The 21,611-nt window shown below is 40.5% G+C and overlaps 1 protein-coding gene across 3 annotated transcripts in view; it reads left to right on the top strand.

Moving 5' to 3' along the window:
• Window positions 1-21,611, top strand: part of LOC143032846 (GTP-binding protein 1-like) — a 135,859-nt gene that overhangs the window by 29,301 nt on the left and 84,947 nt on the right. For all 3 annotated transcript variants that reach the window (XM_076198011.1, XM_076198020.1, XM_076198030.1), the window contains exons 4-7: window positions 2,222-2,402; window positions 3,014-3,192; window positions 3,652-3,815; window positions 15,192-15,430. In XM_076198011.1, coding sequence (XP_076054126.1) covers window positions 2,222-2,402; window positions 3,014-3,192; window positions 3,652-3,815; window positions 15,192-15,430 — 763 coding nt within the window. The remainder of the gene's footprint in view (window positions 1-2,221; window positions 2,403-3,013; window positions 3,193-3,651; window positions 3,816-15,191; window positions 15,431-21,611) is intronic.

The raw sequence follows: 21,611 nt of genomic DNA, 5'->3' as shown, positions 1-21,611 counted from the left end.
CGTAGGCGGCACCATATGGAAGGGGTTAAAAGGAGAAGACGGGGAGAAATCCCTTTGGGCTGCGTCAAATTTTGCTCACACATACTACCTCACCCCCCATCCCCCCGCCCATTCCACCTCATGCATCACAACATCATCCATATACAACCATTCTCCATTCACCCGTCTTCTGTCCTCTCCCGTCCTTCCTCAACAGACATTCCCCTCTTCCCCAAAGCCCCCTTCACCCCATCCATCCACCTCATCCTAGGACGTCCCCTCGTGTTCACTCCCTCCACATCTGCCTTCCATACCTCTTTTACTAGTCTTTCTTCACTCATTCTTTCCATGTGTCCAAACCATCCTAATACTCTTTCATCAACCCTATCTCCCAACTCCCTTTCCACCCCCGTTCTTCTCCTCACCTCCTCATTTCTCACTCTATCCAGCCTAGTAACCCCCATCATACTTCTCAGACACCTCATCTCAAACACATTCAAACTCATTCTCTCTTCCTCTCTTATGTTCCATGTTTCTGCCCCATACAGTGCTGTTGGCACAATCATTCCTTCATACAGTCTCCTCTTAGCATCCATTCCCAAATGTCTATTCCTCATTACACTCTTTAATCCACCAAGGCATTTACTCGCTTCTCTCAATCTACATTCTACCTCCACCTTCACTCCACCTTTTCCTGCCACATTTGCACCCAAGTATCTAAAACTATCCACTTCCTCCAGTCGCTCTCCCTTAATGCTCACTTCCAGTCTACTGCCAGTACCAAAAAGAATATAAAGAAAATAGAAAGAATCCAGAGAGCAGCCACAAAAATGGCACCTGCACTTGCAAACTTGTCATATGAGGAGAGATTGGCTAAACTGGAGTTACTGACTCTGGAGCAAAGAAGAGAGAGAGGTGACTTACTGACCATCTGCAGAATCATGAAGGGCACAGAAATACTCAATAGAGAGGACTTGTTAAACTGGGACAAGAGAAGCACAAGAGGACATGGAAAGAAAATCAATAAACATAGCTACAGAAGAGATCTGAAGAAAAAAATATTCCACATAGAGTGGTGGACACTTGGAACAAACTGAACAATGAAATAGTGTGCACAAAAACCATTCATGAGTTTAAGAGCAAACTAGACACTGCGAGATACAAAGGCGGGACACCACAAGCGTAGCTCCCCTTCCCACAAAATACAGCTAGGTAAATATAATAATATGGTGAACAGTGTGTAACTGCAACATACATCATATGGTGAAAAGGCTATATTTTACTCCCATATGTCTTAAAATGAAGTTTGGTATCACAGAGTGACTGAGTCCACACACTAGACCTACCCACCCACACATCCCTTAACCCATTCAACTCCGATGACAAGATGTCTTGTCATTTGGTCAAATAAAACAAAAAATCATAATAAAACAACAAAATGTTTGATGATCAAACAGCACCAGAAAAATATGACGTCATCAGTCCTCCTCGAGGAGGAGGACTGATGACGTCATATTTTTCTGGTGCTGTTTGATCATCAAACATTTTGTTGTTTTATTATGATTTTTTGTTTTATTTGACCAAATGACAAGACATCTTGTCATCGGAGTTGAATGGGTTAATTCACCTCAGACATCATGGAAGGTGCAGGTCAGCCACTTCTGCACAACCCACAACCCTCTACTTCTTGTAGTATAAGATGTAAGATAAATTACACAAAAATCCGTTGTATGAAAAGGAAAGAAACAGTAGACAACTCAGACATCAGTGGTGAGGAACAAAGTGTGAAAAAGTATAAAAGAGAATGTAATAGAAAAGTTTTCTATTGGTCACCCAAGAATAACTACCACTCACTGCCTGCTACCTCCAAGTGACAAAATGTACAGTTTGCTACAACACCACACCTGAACTAAGACAAATAATTAACTAATGTTTTGTTATCCTATACTTTTCCATGCAAACTTTAATTTTTAATGGTAAAACTTCCTTGAGATGTATTTATATATATATATATATATATATATATATATATATATATATATATATATATATATATATATGTTTTTTCCAACTGAAAAATTGCACACCACAGATTTGTCCAATGAAACCCTATTGTGTAGTTATCAGGTTAAAGACCTTTTTTAGTGTTTTTAATTTTTTGTATTGTGTGGAATATAAAATTATTTATCTTTCCTTCCAAATCAGTATATTGATAAGGATTTTCAATATTTCTTTTCAATAGATGACTCAGTATCTGGTCTGGCAGAAGAAGAATATGAGGCATCAGTTGCCACATTGAAGTCTTTGGCAGAAACTCTTGATGCTGACTGTATATTCTTGAGGGAGAAGAAAAGTAAGACAGGCACTCTGGGTCAATTCTTAGTGCGTAGAAGGGCAGATGCCAAAGATTTTATGGAAGTTAGGTAGGTTGTTTTTTATTATTTGTATTGTTTCTGTTGTCATAATTTGTTAAATGATTAGTTTGTTGCTCTTGTTAATACAAAAGAAATGTCCTTTATTAGTCATAATGTAGTTCAGAAGAAGATAGTATTTTCATATTGCTGAAAGTAAAATGAGCTGTACTTGGTGAATTTCACTTGCATTACAGATCAAGTTTTCCCAACATCTATAGTAAAAAATATTGATTAATTCTTTATATATGAAATATATTTAGTATAACTATGATAGTTTATAATAGATAATAGTAATGTCATCTGTTACCTCACCTTTCTAAGTTTGTGGTTTTGTAATTTCATGTCATTAAAAACCTCATGATAATAATTTGTTTTAGTTTTCTGATTATCACAACAGTTTGCTTTTTTAGTATGGGTTCATTTTTAATTCACAGTGCTGTATTGTCTTATAAGCATTGATAATTTTTTACATTTTTCGTCCTGATGCACAACAAATGTAGGTCATAAATGTTTTAGTGCTTATGAACTACATGCACTTTTCAGTGCTCTTTAATAAATGTTAGATTTTCTTCAAGAAGGTGATATTCTGTTCATATGGCATCCATATGTCCTATTAATAGGGTTGCAGTTGTTGGGAATGTAGATGCTGGAAAATCCACATTGCTGGGTGTGTTGACTCATGGAGAACTCGACAATGGTAGAGGTTTTGCACGAATGAAGCTCTTTCGTCACAAACATGAAATGGAGACAGGAAGAACTTCATCTGTTGGCAATGACATTCTAGGGTTTGATAGTGAAGGTTTGTTGACTGTGCTTAAAATTACAATAATTTGTATTGATTACTTTCTTGTGTTTTCCTTTCATATATATATATTTTTTAACTTGTTCATGGTGTGTTTTAGAAAAGTTAGTGTTCTGGTTGATGGGAGGATTGAATGTGTAGACTTACTAGTGTATATAAAGGGAAGGGAGGTAAGTATGAATGTAGTAATTTTAGCAGGTAAATTTGTTGAGTGTGGTTGATAAGGTGTACTGGTGTGCACTAAATGGGATGGTTGGGAGGGGAACAGATACGAACATTGTGAATTCAGGAGAGGAAGAAGCTGTGTGGATCATATACTTATAGTAAAAAATGTACAACCAAATTATATGCCTTTTTATTGTGGAAGTGTGCATATGCATTTCAGTTGCTAACATGCTGTAGTGTTTCAAGATGATTTTTTTTTTCTTCTTCTTTCTTTTTTCCCTTAATTCTTAGGTAAAGTTGTCAATAAACCTGACCATGGCCACTTGGACTGGGTGAAGATATGTGAATCATCAAGCAAAGTGATAACTTTTATTGACTTGGCTGGCCATGAACGTTACCTCAAAACAACAGTATTTGGAATGACGGGTCACATGCCAGATTTCACCATGTTAATGGTAGGTGCTGTAGGTCCTTAATTTTGTGGTGCAATACAGAGATATTTGGAACCAATGATGGGTACCTGCTTTTGGAGGTCCTGCAAGATGGACAAAGGAGCTGAACATTTTCAAAACCTATCAACTTCCTTGCCTCTATCAGGAAGTGCAGCCCTGAGGGGGCTGACACTCAGTTTCAGAACTGGGCCCAAGATCTCTCTCTATCAACCTCAACTGTATTTCTTAAACCTTTTCACACATGGAGAGCTGACAACTGATGACTGCTCCCTCTTAATATTTTCAACAGGTGACATAGAATTTTTTTGGGGGGGAAATGGGTGTGTGCCTTTGGCATGGCTACCTGCCTTATAAGGAGGAGGAAACCTTTGTTATATAGATAAACATAGAAACAGTCTCACACAAATACAACGCAGACTGTTTTCCAAAGTTTCTTCCCAAAGAGATCTGTGGGAGAGCCCAGGGACCATTGCCAGCTGCTGTGGGATTGCTGGTATCAAGTTACTGGAAATGAAGGCACCATTATCATCATAATTATTACGCGTAGATATTTATGTAGATTTATTGTACAGTGTTCTTCATTTATTAGAAGTACAACTGGTGGCAGTATACATTGAAATGTCTTTTCCTATGTACTGTGCATACAAATAGGCATCTTCCCCCATATATGGGAGGTAGTCATTTAAGGGATACACCCAGCCCTCTCCCGTCCCATGTCTGTCCAACACCCATTTGTTTCCTTTATATCTTAGCTCCTTGTGGATGAAGGGGCATCCTTGTCCCCCATCCACTGCCTGGATCAGAAGTAATGAAGCAAGATGTGGGGTTGACTAGTTTACCCTCACTGCTTCAGTTACATTGTAACCCTCCCTCATAGGCCCCTCACACATAAATAGAGAAGACAAGGAGAAATTCATAACCATTTTCCACCTGAGCTTATCTTTTGCCTTCTCCCTTCCTTGCTTAATAGACATTCTCCATTTACCCAAGGCCCCAGGCTAACAGGAACTTTACAAACACTCCTCTAGTCCTCTGGCACATACCCCTCTTTTAGGTACACATTAAACAACCTCACTAGTGAATCCACTGTAACTGTATCTCCCCTTTTCAGACACTCCACATGACGCTCATTTAATCCAGGTGCCTTACCAGGTTTCATCACTTTCAAATTATTTTGTACCTCATCTTTTCCTATAGCCCTGTCATTTTCTTCTCCCATCACTGTTATACCCACATGGTATGTGGGTCAGAAGTAATGCTTTGTCTTGCTGCATTGCTTGTGACCCAGGACAGTGGGTGGGATACCAGGATGACCTGTCCTTCATGAGGAGCTAAAATGAGAGGGAGGAAAGGGTGATGGATGGGAGTGGAATGGGTGGGAATGAAATTGGTGGGAGTGGGTATTTGCGTTTTGACTTGGTTACCTCTCTAGGAAAGGGGAAAGCCCTTGGTATATAGAATAGATCACTGTCATATTCCTAGCTCCTTCCATTGCCACAATCAGTCCCTGTCTAACCTCCTCCAGATTCAACAAGTCCCTGAAATACTCTACCCATCTTCTCTTTACTGCCTTCACTCCTATTAATATCTTTTCATCTGCATCTCTTTACCTATTCCTCTCTACCTGACTCACCCTCCCTACTCTCTTCACTTTCTTCCAAAAGATCTTATATGTTTCAAAATTATCAGTCAGACTACTGTATACATCTCCCCTCTTTGCCTCCTTCACCTTATGTTTTGCTTTTCCTTTCTTCTTCTACCTTTCACATGCTTTCCTAGTTCTACCTCGGAACTGGTACTTGTATGCTTGCTATCTTCTACCACCATCTTCACCCTTTCATATCATAATTCACTACCTTTCCTTCTGATCCCTCCCATCTTCCTTATCCTATGCACCATCTTTGTGGAGTTTGTCTTTTCAAACTTTAAACATAACATATGTTTCTTCTACTCTTACTTTCCATTTGTCCTGGACCACCTCCCACACTTCTCAGCTTCTGGTATTCTTTCTCCTTTTCCTTCTCAATCAATTTGTTTACTCTCAGCACTTAAGTCTCAGGGAAGATTATGTATGATTTCCTATGTTATTTGTGTTTGAAGAAAAGGTGAACACATTGTTATGTCAAGGGTAGTTGGATGTTAGTTATATTGAGGAGATGGTCTGGTGGGGTGGTAGCTAGAATTTGATATGTTTAGGATGGGAAGTTGCTATAGTATTTTATTTCTTGTTTGATATGTTGTTTGTGTATCTAGCTGTGAGTGAGTTGAAAGGGAGTTGAGGGCTGTAGCCCAAGGGGGGCTGATGTATTTACCTAGTTGTATTCTATGGGAAGGGGAGCCATGCTCATTGTGTCCTGTCTTTGTATCTCGCAACATCTAGTTTGTTCTTAAATTCATGGTGGATGGTTTATGAATACTTGTGATGTATGTTATTATCATTATCTAAGTTTGGATTGTGATTATTTCAATTGTGTTATCTGTTAATGTTTGCTTAATTTCTTCCATTTTGATGAAGAAAAATGTACTGTTGTGTATTGATGTTATGACCTTACCTTTGTATTTCATAAATTCCCAAACTCTTGTGTGTTCTGTGAATATGGGTAGTGCGAACTGTGTTGTTAGTTTTGTTTCCTGTATTAGTGCAATATGTGTATTGTGTTTATGTAGAAATTAAAGTAACTTTGTGTGTTTGTTAGTAATGTCATTGTATTTTTTGTAGTACGTGTAGGGTGTGTTTTTGTTGTGGAATGTTGATTGTGGTGGTTGTAGCTCCAGTTTTTTGTGTACTGGTTAGTATTTACCTAGTTGTATTGTAAGGGGAGCTATGCTCATTGTGACCTGTCTTTGTATCTTTCAGCATCTACTTTGTTCTTAAATTCTTGTATGGTTTTTGCACATACTATTGTTTTATCCACTTTGTTACAGACATCCACCACTCTGTTTGGGAAACAGTTTCATTTTTTTAGATCTCATCTATAACTATCCTTTTTGAGTTTCTTTTCATGTCCTCTTGTTTTTCTTTTATCCCACTTTAATAAATCTTCTCTGTGAAGGACTCCCAACCTTTCATAATTCTGTAAATGGCCAATAGATCTCCTCTTTATTTTCTTTGTTCCAGGGTTGGTAGTTCCATTTTGGACAATCTTTGTTCATATGTCAATTTTGAAAGTGTTGGTGCCATCTTTGTTGTTGCTCTTTGGATTCTCTCTAATTTCTTTATACAGGTAGTTCTTGATATATGCGAATTCGCGTATATGCGATTCAAGAATTTGCACCACTTTTCGATATGTGCGGGGATATATTCGAAGATATGCGATTTGACCTAAAAAAAAAAAAAATAGTTGCGGCCGATTATTTTTTTCAAAATACCTATTATATATTTGAAGTTGGTGCACATAAAGCCGTGTGGTAACACTGGCTGCATCAGCTAGGTAGAGCTGGCATCACTGCGGCGTTATCACAACAACAACACCGGCAGCTGTACAGATGGCATCGTCTTAGGCATCCTTCCTGTTTCATAGGCCAAACCATTGTCTTTCTGCAGGTAATTAAGCTTTTTTGATGCACATTAATTATTTTTTTTCACAAACAAATTAATTTTTGATACTTATTACTGCCCCAATTAATTTAGTCAATTTTCACTCTCTGCAAGAATTATCGTTTATTCTCCGCACTGGATAAACTCTAAGCAGTAAGCCTGCCTGTGTATCTCCAGAGCACATCAACAGTCAGTTTAAAGGTCAGATATCAACAGATATACCATTCACTAAAGATCATCGAAAAAGTACTTTTTAAAAGCATACAAATAAAGTTTTTACCTATTACAGAAGAATTTATTCAGAAAATTCACTTTTAATTGCGCCTCACATACCACTTTTCCGAAGTCTAGATATTCAGAATAACAATATTGTTTGTTTGGCAACTGTGACGTCACGAACGCGGAATTCCCCGAACCTTTCCCGAAGCGCACGGGCGGAATGTTTCGAATAGCAGACGATGCAATGAAATGAAGACAAAACTGTTTTTTGCCAAATTTGATAAGATGTAGATGGTGGAATTATATAGAATACTGTCAGTATGTTTTTTTTATGTACATTAAACTGTAAATACAAAAAGTTATGGAAGTCTTGATATCTGACCTATAAAGGTCAGATATCAAGACTTCCATAACTTTTTGTATTTACAGTTTAATGTACATAAAAAAACATACTGACAGTATTCTATATAATTCCACCATCTACATCTTATCAAGTTTGGCAAAAAACAGCTTTGTCTTCATTTCATTGCGTCGTCTGCTATTCGAAACATTCTGCCCGTGCGCTTTGGGAAAGGTTCGGGGAATTCCGCGTTCGTGACGTCACAGTTGCCAAACAAACAATATTGTTATTCTGAATATCTAGACTTCGGAAAAGTGGTATGCGAGGCGCAATTAAAAGTGAATTTTCTGAATAAATTCTTCTGTAATGGGTAAAAACTTTATTTGTATGCTTTTAAAAAGTACTTTTTCGAGCAATACGATGATTTTTAGCGAATGGTATATCTGTTGATATCTGACCTTTAAGCGTAGCAAGCAGTCTGAAATGTGAATTGTAAACAGACTGATTTTTCAAACAGCTGAAGAAAATACGCTTGGCGAAATAAGTGATGTTTACGGTAGCGTCTTTTCCCGAGGTTAATACTTACATGTCAGAGAGTGTTAATGTATGTGTAATGCAGTATGTAAGCCCTTTGCCAAAATAAAATTGAAAAAAAAAAAAAATCAATTCGAGTTGAGAACGTATCCCCCTTTTTCCCATAGGTTCAATAGTTCGATATATGCGAATTCGTTATATGCGGGGGGTCCGCGGAACGGAACTCCCGCATATAACGAGAACTACCTGTATTCTTTTTTGTGTCGGGTGTTCATAGTGTGGCTGTGTACTCCAGTCTTGGTTTTATCAGCATGACTAATACTTTACCATTACCTCATCCAAGTAGATAAAGGCAACCTTTATTGATCTTAGTAAATTGTAGGTTTCTCCAGCTATTTTGTTAATATGCTTGTCTGGTGACATGCCTTCGTTAATAATTAATTACTCCTAGGTCCTTTTCCAAGCTAATTTTTTTTTTACTTCCTTTGTACATGCATACATATACCAAGGCTTTTTCCCCCTTACAAGGGAGGTAGCCAAAAAGGAAAAGGCATTAAATCACTCCCACCCATTCCATCCCTGAATACACTCCACACCCCTCCACCCTCCCTTGTATCTTAGCACCTCCTGGATGACGGGTTATCCCTGCACCTTGTCCACTGCCCTGGGTTAGAAGCAGTGTCACAAGACACAGCACATCCACAGCAAGGCCGCTTCATTAAATCAGCGACCCCCCCCCTCTCCGTCCCCCCCATGCATAAAAGGAGAAGACAGGGAGAAATCCCCTCGGGCTGCGTCAAATTTTGCTCACACATACTACCTCACCCCCCATCCCCCCACCCATTCCACCTCATGCATCACAACATCATCCATATACAACCATTCTCCATTCACCCCTGTCTTCTGTCCTCTCCTGTCCTTCCTCAACAGACACCCTCTTCCCCAAAGCCCCCTTCACCCCATCCATCCACCTCATCCCAGGTCACCCCCTCATGTTCACTCCCTCCACATCTGCCTTCCATACCTCTTTTACTAGTCTTTCTTCACTCATTCTTTCCATGTGTCCAAACCATCCCAATACTCTTTCATCAACCCTATCTCCCAATTCCCTTTGCACCCCTGTTCTCCTCCTCACCTCCTCATTTCTCACTCTATCCAGCCTAGTAACCCCCATCATACTTCTCAGACACCTCATCTCAAACACATTCAAACTCCTCTCTTCCTCTCTTACGTTCCATGTTTCTACCCCATACAGTGCTGTTGGCACATTCACTCCTTCATACAGTCTCCTCTTAGCATCCAATCCCAAATGTCTATTCCTCATTACACTTTTTAATCCACCAAGGCATTTACTCGCTTCTCTCAATCTACTTTCTACCTTCACTCCACCTTTTCCTGCCACATTTGCACCCAAGTATCTAAAACTATCCACTTCCTCCAGTCGCTCTCCCTTAACCCCTTCCATACGGTGCCGCACACGTAGGCGTCATGGACTTAGATCTCGGTGGCAGCAGCCAATGCCAGCCGTACGACGTGTCGTAATAATACTCGCATCATAAAATATAGTCACCGCTTATATCGATCGTTCTCTCTTCACCCGTGAATTTTGATAACCATAGAAAATGCGATTACAAAAGAATTAGAAAGAATGTCATTATGGAGGGGCGACTACAATAAATATAATCAAGACGCCGATATGGCAGCCTCGCGAATACACTCGCTCCCCATGACGCCTACGTGTGCGGCACCGTATGGAAGGGGTTAATGCTCACTTCCAGTCTACTACCACTTTCACCCCTTATACATCTCATCACCTTACTTTTACCCACATTTATCTTCAGCTTTCTTCTATCACACACTCTCCCAAACTCTGTCACCAACTTCCTCAATCCCTCCTCCGATCCTGCCACAAGCGCAGTGTCGTCCGCAAACAACAGCTGACTCACCTCCCACTTTTCTCCATTTTCTTTAACCATCTCCAATCCCTGACCCACTACCCTTGCATTTACCTCTCGCACTACCCCATCCATGTATAAGTTGAACAGCCAGGGCGACATAACGCATCCCTGACGAAATCCCACCTTTACCTCGAACCACTTACTCTCTCCATTTCTAATCCTGACACAAGCTTACCCTCATAAAAACTCTTGACAGCTCCTAGAAGCTTTCCTCCTATCCCGTATATCCGCAAAACCTCCCATAGTGCACTTCTGTCTACCCTGTCGTAAGCCATTTCCAGATCCATAAAAGCCCAAAAAACATCCTTCCCCTTTCCTATAGCTTTCTCACAATATCTGTCTAACCACAAAAATCTGATCTACACAACCTCTACCCGATCTAAATCCACACTGTTCCTCACCAATTACTCCCTCTGTTCCTCTCCTAATCCTCTCAATCAAGATCCTCCCATAAGCCTTCCCAACTACACTTAACAAGCTAATCCCTCTGAAACTACTTCATTCACACTTCTCCTCTTTTCCCTTGTAAAGTGGAACTATACAGGCACTCCTCCAGTCCTCCGGCACTCTACCCTCTCTCAGGTAAACATTAAATAACCTCACCAGCCAGTCCACCATCACTGTACCTCCTTTAGACATTCTGCATGGCATCCATCCAGACCAGGTGCCTTACCTGCTTTCATCATCTTAACAACTGCCTTCACCTCATCCTTCCTTATTTCTCCTCCATTTTCCTCACTCATTAAGGTCATTTTCTTGCTATTACTTACTATTCTACCTCCATTGTACCAATTTTATATTGCCCAGATACTCTATTTTTACCTTTTCCAAACTCCATTATACTACATTTCTTGGTGTTGAAGTTCACTTCCCACTTTTGGCTCCATTCCCAGACTTTGTCCAGGTCTCTCTGTAGTGATTCACAGTCTTTTTCTGTACTTACTTTCTTTAGTAGTTTTGCATCATCTGCAAAGAAGTTTATATAACATTCTACACCTTCATCTATGCCATTTATATATATGGCAAACATTATTGGAGCTAATACAGAACCTTGTGGGACTCCACTATCATTTATTCCCAAGTTAAGTTTTTGTCTCATAAGTACTACCCTCATTTTTCTCATGTTAAAGAAATCTTCCATCCATTTCAATATCTTTCCTTGTATGCCTCCTGTTGTTTTGGGTTTTCTTATTAGCTTTTTGTGTGGTACTTTATCAAACGCCTTTTGTAAATCTAGGAAAGCACAATTGGCACATTTGTCCCTTTCTTACATTATGTCTATTAGCCTCGACTAAAAACAGATCAAGTTAGTGGCACGTGGTCTTCCTTGTCTAAAGCTAAATTGTTTTGGATTCAATATATTATTTTCTTCCAGATGTTTGATCCATCTACTTTTGATAACTTTTTCACATATTTTTGCTATTGTGCTTGTAAGAGAGACTGCTCTATAGTTTGTTGGGTCTTCCTTTTAGTGTTCACTTTGGTGTTCAGGGCGCCCTGCCCTGAACACCAAAGTGACCGCAGAGTGACCTGAGTCGTGACCCGCTTGTGGCAAGTACAGAATGGAACTGGGCTGGACACCCAAACCTGGCGTCCTTATGTACACATCATGCGTACGCTAAAGAAGCACACGACCCATCCTGACCGAAACATGGCTCGGCAGGGCCTAGGTTGTGCTTTCATGAGGATACATATTCATGTAGTACAGGAGTAATATAGACTTAACCTACACAAATATAATACAAGGCCAAAGGCCAGCTATTTCTACACAACATATAACTTTCCTGTCCCTTCCACTTCTGCAGCAGCGATGCTATAAGCCAAAATACCGCGTCGAAGCACATGTGGGGGACTTTGTTCACCACATTTACCCCCCTTCCCCTGCAAAGCGTGGAATCGTGAAGTCCAAGCGGAGGCGGGGGTTGACGTCAGTGGAAGCGGGAACCTCTTGAGGCGGCGCCAGTGGGAGGCTGTGAGTGACATCAGTGGAAGCATAAACTCCCTAAAGGTGGCTGCGGTGGGGGCTGCAGGAGAGGCTGTGAGCAACGTCAGTGGAAGCGTGAACTCCCTAAAGAGGGTGCAGACGGCAGCAGCGAGAGAATAGGCCGTGAGCAACGTCAGTGGAAGCGTGAACTCCATAAAGAGGGCGTAGATGGCAGCGGCGATGGCGGCAGCAGGAGAATTGGCTGTGATCGACGTTAGTGGAAGCATGAACTCCCTAAAGATGGTGCAGATGGTGGCGGTGACAGCGGCAGCAGGAGACTTGGCCATGAGCGACGTCAATGGAAGCGTGAACTCCCTAAAGACGGCGCAGACGGCGGCAGCGGGGGCTGCAGGAGTGGCCATGAGTTTTGCTCGTGACATCCATCAGGGAAGCGGCTATGGGTGACATCAAGCGAAAAGGCGGTCGTGACGTCGAGCTGGGAGGCAGTCGTGACGTCGAGTTGGGAGGCAGTCATGACATCGAGCTGGGAGGCAGTCATGACATTGAGCAAGGAGGCAGTTAAGAGCTGTGAAGGCTGTGGTGATGACCATAGCAGTTGGCGATGCAGTGGGTGTGACTGTGGTGGGGTTGACGAACATCCATGGAGTCACACAAGATGTTGATGAACCAGATCAGAAGGGGCTGGGTGTACTCGCGTCCAAACTCCCAGGTCACCAATGTAACATTATGAGAATGTTACTTGCACTTCGGTAACGGGGGAGTGAAGGAGACTCGAGTGAGTTTGGTAGGTTTATTCTGGTAGGTGCGAGTGTCGACCTAGGCTGGGTCAGCGGGCAGGGCTCGACACCCTGCCCTGAATACCAAAGTGGCAAGTACAGAATAGAACTGTTTTTTTATTGTTTCTCCAATTTTCTCGGTCACCACTTGTATTTGGTCTTTTACTTCATTTTACAAAGCGTCATTTTTGTTTGTATCTTTATTTTTCATTCTTTCGTTCTCACTTTTGACTATGGTTAATTCCTTTTTTAGATCATTAACCTCTGTTGGTTTCAGCATTTTGTCTTTTCAACTGGTTCACTTCTTTATACATTGCCCTGTATTCAGCTTTCAGATCTATAATTTCACTTATTAATTATGTAATTCCTGATTTCTTAGGATATTTTTATACCTTGATTCTCTTTCCAATTCTAAACATCTTCCTAGTATTCCACTTTCTTTTACAAACCCTGAAAATACAATATTTTCATACCATTGATTTGATTTTTGCATTTCCATGTTGCAACTCCTTTTTGGGATGACACCTAACGGTGATTCAGCCCTGCTTACATCCAGTCTTCTCTTCACTGGTTCACCATATTTTTGTCTTTCTTCTTCATCATTCTCCGTTTTGTGTATTGATCACTATGTGATAAACAAAGTTCCTTATCTCAAAATACAAAACTTGGTGTTTCCTTCAAACTTATCGAAAAAGCACTGTGTGTGCATATAAGCTGAACCCATTTGTAACATGTTGCATTTGATTAATGTGTTAAAAGTTTATTGGCTCTGTGCATATAGGTTTGGGTTGGTGTCTGTCTCTGGCTAGTAGGAGTAGGAGGGCAGATACTGGTGCACTTACTATTTGTAAGAAAACAGAAATGAAATGGGGTGGGTGGGTAGATAGATGGGTAGGGAGTAGAAGAGGTGAATTGAGAGTCTGGTCCTGATCCAGAGATCAGGTGCTGCCCCTCAGGGCTACACCTCCTTGTAGAGGTGGGGGATCTTGTGTTGCTTTGCAGCCTGTAGTTGGCAGTGGCTTGATTGGAAATTGGGAGTCCTCCATTCATCTTCTGCTTTCCTCCTGGTAGTTAGGGTGCCATTTTGCACATGCAGCATGGGAAGTAAATGCTATCTAGGGATGAATGCAAAGAGAAAATTGCAAGGACTGGTTGTGTCCATGGCATTATTTGCAGTGGAGGCTGGGAATTTGAAGAAAGCTGAAAGGAAGAACCTAAATATATTTTGAGATGAAGTGTTTCAGAAGTATGGTGGATGTTACAAGAATGTAATCAGTGAAAAATACAGAGGTGAGATAGAAAACAGGGGTGGAAAGAGAACTGGTAAACAGGGTTGATCAAAACATAGTGAGATAGTTTCTTGTATGCAAAGAGAATGAGTAAAGAAAGACTAGCAAAGAAAGTATAAAGTAGGAGTGGAGTGAACTTAGAGGTAAGACCAAGAATGTGGTGGATGGATGGGTTGAAGGGGACATTGGATCCAAGAGGAATTTCTGTTGACATTCCGAAAAACAGTAGATGGAAATTGGTTTTAAGTAGATGAAATGATGTGGCCTAAGGGATGGTCTCATGCTCAGTGAATGAGGTGGGGTGGTAACCATATGATGGTGCAGTGGGTTAAACCAGCTCTAGCTGTTGGGCCCTGCTGTGGAAGTGCTTTGTCTTGCTGCACTGCCTTTGACTTGAGCAGTCCATGTGGGATGGGGATAACTCTTCATCCATGAGGTGCTAAGATGTGAGGTACAATGAAAAGGTTTTGGATGGGTGTGGGGTGGGTGTATGCTTTGACTTGGCTACCCACCTTGTATGGGGGAAAAGGCCTTTTGATATGTAAGATGATTTTAAAGGCAGTGTTGTTTCATAATTTTTTTCTTTATCAAAAGTTTTAATTGCTAAAGGGAAAATCTGATTGTGTAATGGCATATCTTAAAAATCATTTCACATATTTTTTTTTTTTTATGTTGGTATTTCAGTAGTTTATGACTATTTCATTATCTATATCACTAATATCATCTCTTTGAGCACCATATGTACGAAAATTAATATTTTGTTTGGTGTATCTCTTGCAGGTTGGAGCCAATGCAGGTGTAATAGGCATGACTAAAGAGCACTTAGGTCTAGCTCTAGCTCTCAGTGTGCCTGTCTTTGTTGTGGTCACTAAAGTGGACATGTGTCCCCCCAATGTCCTCCAAGACACTTTAAAACTCCTCCATAAAATTCTGAAGTCTGCAGGGTGTCGGAAGGTACCTTTACTAGTTCGAAATGCAGATGATGTAGTGGTATCAGCAACAAATTTTGTCTCTGAGAGGTGAGAATTGGCTTGTTACAAATCACTTATGTACTTAGATTCAAGAAAAACTGTTTAGGTTTTAATGGATCTAAAATTATCCTAGTAATGTCTGAAATGTAGAGCCATAATCAAGCCTGTGGCATGGATAGAATACTTAATCCTTGACCTGATGGCACCCAATCCTCCATCCAAGCCTTAAATTATGCTGGTCTCTCTATATGTGTAAAGGATACATTCCTTATAGTGTGAATTCACATAAAGGGAACACATTCATACATATACCAAAAGACCCAAATGTTGACACTATTCCTTCTTGTAACTTGCCTACATGTTGCTCTTTCAATTACAGTTTGGCTAGAGTCCAAAGACTGAGACAGGTCCAATCACACATAATTTATTGAAGTGGAAGAGAACTGAATGGGGCATTGGAGTTTAGTTGGCTGCAAAGTATACTGACTTGGGTTACTGCTGTTTAAAAAAAAAAATCTAGAAAGTAAATGAAAAACACATTTCCAGAGGCTACAGAAAAATTCTGACCTCAATAATACACAGAGATAGCCTCTTTTAACCCCTTCCATACGGTGCCGCACACGTAGGCGTCATGGACTTAGATCTCGGTGGCAGCAGCCAATGCCAGCCGTACGACGTGTCGTAATAATACTCGCATCATAAAATATAGTCACCGCTTATATCAATCGTTCTCTCTTCACCCGTGAATTTTGATAACCATAGAAAATGCGATTACAAAAGAATTAGAAAGAATGTCATTATGGAGGGGCGACTACAATAAATATAATCAAGACGCCGATATGGCAGCCTCGCGAATACACTCGCTCCCCATGACGCCTACGTGTGCGGCACCGTATGGAAGGGGTAAAGAAAGAAAAAATACATACATATACCATTACATATACCAAAGGCTATTTTCCCCCTTATAGGGGAGGTAGCCTAAAACAAAGGCATAAAAACCACTCCCACCCATTCCATCCCTATCACACTCCACGACCCTCCACCCTCTTCCCTCCCTCTTATCTTGGCACCTCCCTGAAAAAATAAATAGATAAATAAAAATAGATAAATCCCTTCTACCCATGAATAGAGGATTGACTGCATGATATTGTGGAGTATAGATTGCCTGCAGACAATGCTTTAGGTACTATTTTGGGGCATCCATATGGACTAGAACCACACATTATTTATGTTAGAGTAAAATCATTACTAGAGGAATTATGCCAATTTTTGTACTACAACCATCCCTCCTTTATTCTGTTCTCTTGAAAGTGTCCTTTACCACTTTTTTGAATATACATTTTCTTTTCCTATGTGACCCCTGTGGTAGGAGGAGGAAAGAATTCTACCACCATGATTCCTATATAAGTTGTAAAAGGTGACAAAGTGAGATGGAGTGATGGGACTAGGTATCCTGTTCTCTGTATGTTTATCTACAAGAAGTCAAGACATAAGAGAGTCTGGGAGGAGAATTTTAACAAGAACCATAAAATGTGGGTCATGAAATGTGCATAGTTGTGGTACAGATGAAAGTAAAATGGAAGAGATAGGCAGTATGTTTGTGAAACAGAAGATGATGTGTTAGCATTAAGTGAAACCAAATTGAAAGGGAGAGGTTATTTTGCATTTGGGAGTGTGATGGGAGTCTTAGGAATGAGGTGAGGGCAAGGGAGGGAAGGAGTAGATCTGCTGGTAAATGCGGTGGTAGGAAAGTGCATGGTGGATTGGAAAGAAGTATCTTCAAGGTTAATGTGGGTGAAGGTGGGACTTAGTTTGGAGATATGGGTTTTTGTAAGTGCATATGGACCTGATAGTGAGAAGAAAGAAGAGGAAAGGGAGTCTTTTTTGATAGATTTAAATAAGTGCTCAAAGAATACTGGGAGGAATGTCAATGTTGGGAGATCTCAATGCTAAAATAGGGGATGAGCCAGTAGGTGAAGTAGTAGAGAAATTGGGAGTGTCAGGTAAAAATTATAATGGAGAGTTGATGTGGGAGATAGTATTTGGAAAGGGAGTTGATGATAGCAAATACAGTGTTTAAGAAGAGAGCCAAGCATAAGTATACATGGGAAAGGGTGATGGATGGAAAGGTGGTTAAGAAGGCAATAATGGACTATGTAGTGGTATCCAGAGGAAAGATAGGAAGAGTTCTGGATGTTCATGTTCTTAGGGGAGAGAGTGGGGAAGTGAAAGATAATTTTTTTGATAGAAGGGAAATTGAGAGTGAAGGATGAGTGAAGAGGAAAAGGGCATAAGGTAGAGAGGTGCTTCAAATAAACAGTTTGAATGAGAAGGAAAAGGAATAATAGAAGCAAAGAGAAGTGTGGGAAGTGGTGAGAGATAGAGTAGAAGTAAGAGTAGAATAGGAATGGATTTGTTTCAAGGAGGAATTGACAAAGGGTGCAAAGATATGTGGAATGAGGAGGATGAGAAGAATAGAAGGAAGGATAGTGAATGATGGGATGATGAGGTGAAGATAGGATTAGAAAAGAGGGTGCAAGCATATGTGGATTGGCTGCAAAGTAGGACTTAGGAAATATATGAGAGGCAGTAGGGAAAGAGAGAAATAGAACATAAAATTAAGGAGGCAAAGATGAGAGCAGATGTAGAATGGTGTAGGAGTATGACAAATTTTTGAAAAGAATAAAAAGATGTTTCGGAAGAAAGTGAAGAGAGTGAGGAGGGATGATTCAGGTAGAGAGGAAAAGGTAAAAGGTACATGTGGACAGGTGATTATGGAAATAGAGGCTGTAAGGGGAAGATGGGTACAGTAATTTGGAGAGTGTTGAATGTGGAAGAGGTAAGGGAGGGATTGATTTTGGCAGTGGGAGGCACTAAGACTGTGCTGGGAGAGGAAAATGAAAGATATATAGGAAAAGATGAAATACAAGGAGCTTTGAAAATGATGAGAGTTGGTAAGACAGTTGGATTGGATGAGTGCCATGTGAAGTGTCTGAAAAGGCGAGGTACATTTATAGTGGACTAGCTAGTGAGGTTGTTTAATCTATGTTTAAGGGAGTGGTGTGTGTGCTAGAGTACTTGAGGAATGGCTGTATAGTTTTGCTTCACAAAGGAAAAGGGGCAAAGTAAAGTAGTAGTTTTAGAGGTTTCAGTTTGTTGAGTGTAGTTTGAAAGGCATATGGGAGAGTTTTAATTGACTGCCCTTAACCTCTTCAATACGAGTAGAATTCGTGTGGGCATCATCAGTTGCCTGATGTACGATGATTTGATGATGCACCACAATACTTGCAGTATAAGATATAAAGTTACAGCTGTATTACTCATTCTCTTTCACTCTGAATATTAGTAACCACAGAAAATATGATCAAGCCAGCTCACAGAATGTGGGGAACACTCAGTTACAACTACAGAGTCAGAAATGGGAAGTGGATTTCAATATTAAGAAGTGCAGCATAATGGAGTTTGGAAAAAGCAAAAGCAGAATATCAGGACAATATATAATTGGAACCAAGGAGGTAAAGAAGGAGAGATCTGAAAAAGATTTGGGTGTAATTATCCCAAATGACTTGTCCTATGACAAACAGATAAACAAAATTGTCGGACAATCCTTCAACTTGCTAAGATCAATAAAAGTGGCATTTACATATTTGGATGAAGAAATTATTAAAAAAATATTGGTCACACTGATAAGGCCTAAACTAGAATATGCGGCAACATTGTGGTCACCCAGTACCAAAAAGAAAATAGAAAGAATCCAGAGAGCATCCACAAAAATGGCACCTGCACTTGCAAACTTGTCATATGAGGAGAGATTGGTTAAACTGGAGTTACCAATTCTGGAGCAAAGAAGAGAGAGAGGTGAACTACTGACCATCTACAGAACCATGAAAGGCACAGTAATACTCGATAGAGAGGACTTGTTAAACTGGGACAGGAGAAGCACAAGAGGACATGGAAAGAGAATAAAAAAACATATCTACAGAAGAGATCTGAAGAAAAGCAGTTTTCCACATAGAGTGGTGGACACTTGGAACAAACTGAACAATGAAATAGTGTGCGCAAAAACCACTCATGAGTTTAAGAGCAAACTAGACACTGCGAGATACAAAGGCGGGACACCACGAGCGTAGCTCCCTTTCCCGCAAAATACAACTAGGTAAAAATACAAAGTAAATGTTAAGATGCCAATGGCGGCATCCACGTGTACCCACTTGCACCTCACAATACCTACATAGGTGTCATTGTATGGAAGGGGTAAACAGCTTTTTCCTAATCCTATACATCTGTAATAACTGTCATAGTACCTTCCTGTCTACCCTGTCATAAACCTTCTCCAAATCCACAAGGGCCCCAAAAGCATCCTTACCTTTTGCCAAAAACTTCTTGCAAATTTGTCTTACCACAAAAATTTGATCTATACACTTTTACTCCATCCATCCATCTCATCCTAGGTAGCCCCCTCATATTCACTTCTTCCACCTCTGCCTTCCACACCTCTTTTACTAATCTTTTTTCACTCATTCTTTCCATGTGTCCAAACCATCCCAATACTTCCAACTCCCTTTCCACTCCTGTTCTCCTCACCTCCTCATTTCTCACACTGTCCAGCCTAGTAATCCCAATCATACTTCTCAGGCATCTCATCTCAAACAGATTCAAACTCCTCCTCTGTTATGTTCCATGTTTCTGCCCCATATAGTGCTGTTGGTACAATCACTCTTTTATACAATCTCTTAGCACCCATTCCCAAATGTCTATTTCTCATTACACTTTTTAATCCTCCAAGGTATTTACTTGCTTCTCTCAATCTACATTCTACCTCCACCTCCACTCCTCCATTTCCTTCCATATTTGCACCCAAGTATCTAAAGCTATCCACTTCCTCCAATTTCCCTTAATACTCACTTCCAGTCTGCTGCCACTTTCTCCCCTTGTACATCTCATCACCTTACTTTTACCCACATTTATCTTCAACCTCCATCTTTCACACACCTTCCCAAACTCTGTCACCAACTTCCTCAATTCCTCCTCTGATCCTGCTACAAGTGCAGTGTCATCAGCAAACAACAACTGGACTATCTCCCACTTTCTCCATTTTCTAAAGCTATCCACTTCCTCCAGTCTCTCTCTCTTAATACTCACTTCCAATCTGCTGCCACTTTCTCCCCTTGTACATCTCATCACCTTACTTTTACCCACATTTATCTTCAACTTCCTTCTTTCACACACCTTTCCAAACTCTGTTACCAACTTTCTCAGTTCCTCCTCTGATCCTGCTACAAATGCAGTGTCATCAGCAAACAACAACTGGACTATCTCCCACTTTTATCCATTTTCTTTAACCATCTCCAGTCCCTGACCCACTAACCTTACATTTACCTCTCGCACCACCACATCCATGTATAAATTGAACAGCCAGAGCGACATAACACATCCTTGACGAAGTCCCACCTCTACCTCAAACCACTCACTCTTTCCATTACTAATCCTAACACAAGCTCATTACTATTCTCATAAAAATTCTTGACTGTTCTTAAAAGCTTTCCTCCTATCCTATAAATCTGCAATAACTCCCACAGTGCCTTCCTGTCTACCCTATCATAAGCCTTTTCCAGATCCATAAAAGCCCAAAAAATATCCTTACCTTTTCCTAAAGTTTTCTCACATATCTGTCTTACCACAAAAATCTGATCTGTCAACCCCTACCTGTCCTAATTCCACACTGTTCCTCACCAATTCCTCCCCTAATCCTCTCATTCAAAGCCCTCCCATAAGCCTTCCCTACTACACTTAACAAGCTGATCCCTCTGAAACTACTACACTCACACTTACCCCCTTTTCCTTTGTAAAGTGGAACTATACAGGCACTCCTCCTCCAGTCCTCTGACATTCTACTCTCTCTTAAACAAACATTAGATAACCTCACCAGCCAGTCCACCATCACTGTACCTCCTATTTTCAGACATTCTGCATAACTTCCATCCAACCCAGGTGCCTTACCTGCTCTCATCATCTTAACAACTCCCTTCACTTCATCTTTTCTTATTTCTCCTCCATTTTCCTTACTCATCATGGTAATTTTCTTAGCCCTTCCCACTGCAACTACCTTTCCCTCCCTATCCTCCTTCACATTTAGGAATTCCATAGAATAATGTTCATCTTCCTCTTACTGCCTTCTCTTCCATTATCATCTCTCCATCTGCACCTTTTACCTTTTCTTCTCTTCTTG

The sequence above is a fragment of the Oratosquilla oratoria genome, chromosome 1 (assembly GCF_046742065.1).
Source record: "Oratosquilla oratoria isolate Oo_2021 chromosome 1, ASM4674206v1, whole genome shotgun sequence".
Classification (NCBI taxonomy): domain Eukaryota; kingdom Metazoa; phylum Arthropoda; class Malacostraca; order Stomatopoda; family Squillidae; genus Oratosquilla; species Oratosquilla oratoria.
The sequence above is the reverse complement of the archived record's forward strand: the minus strand, read 5'-3'. Positions and strand labels throughout refer to the sequence as shown.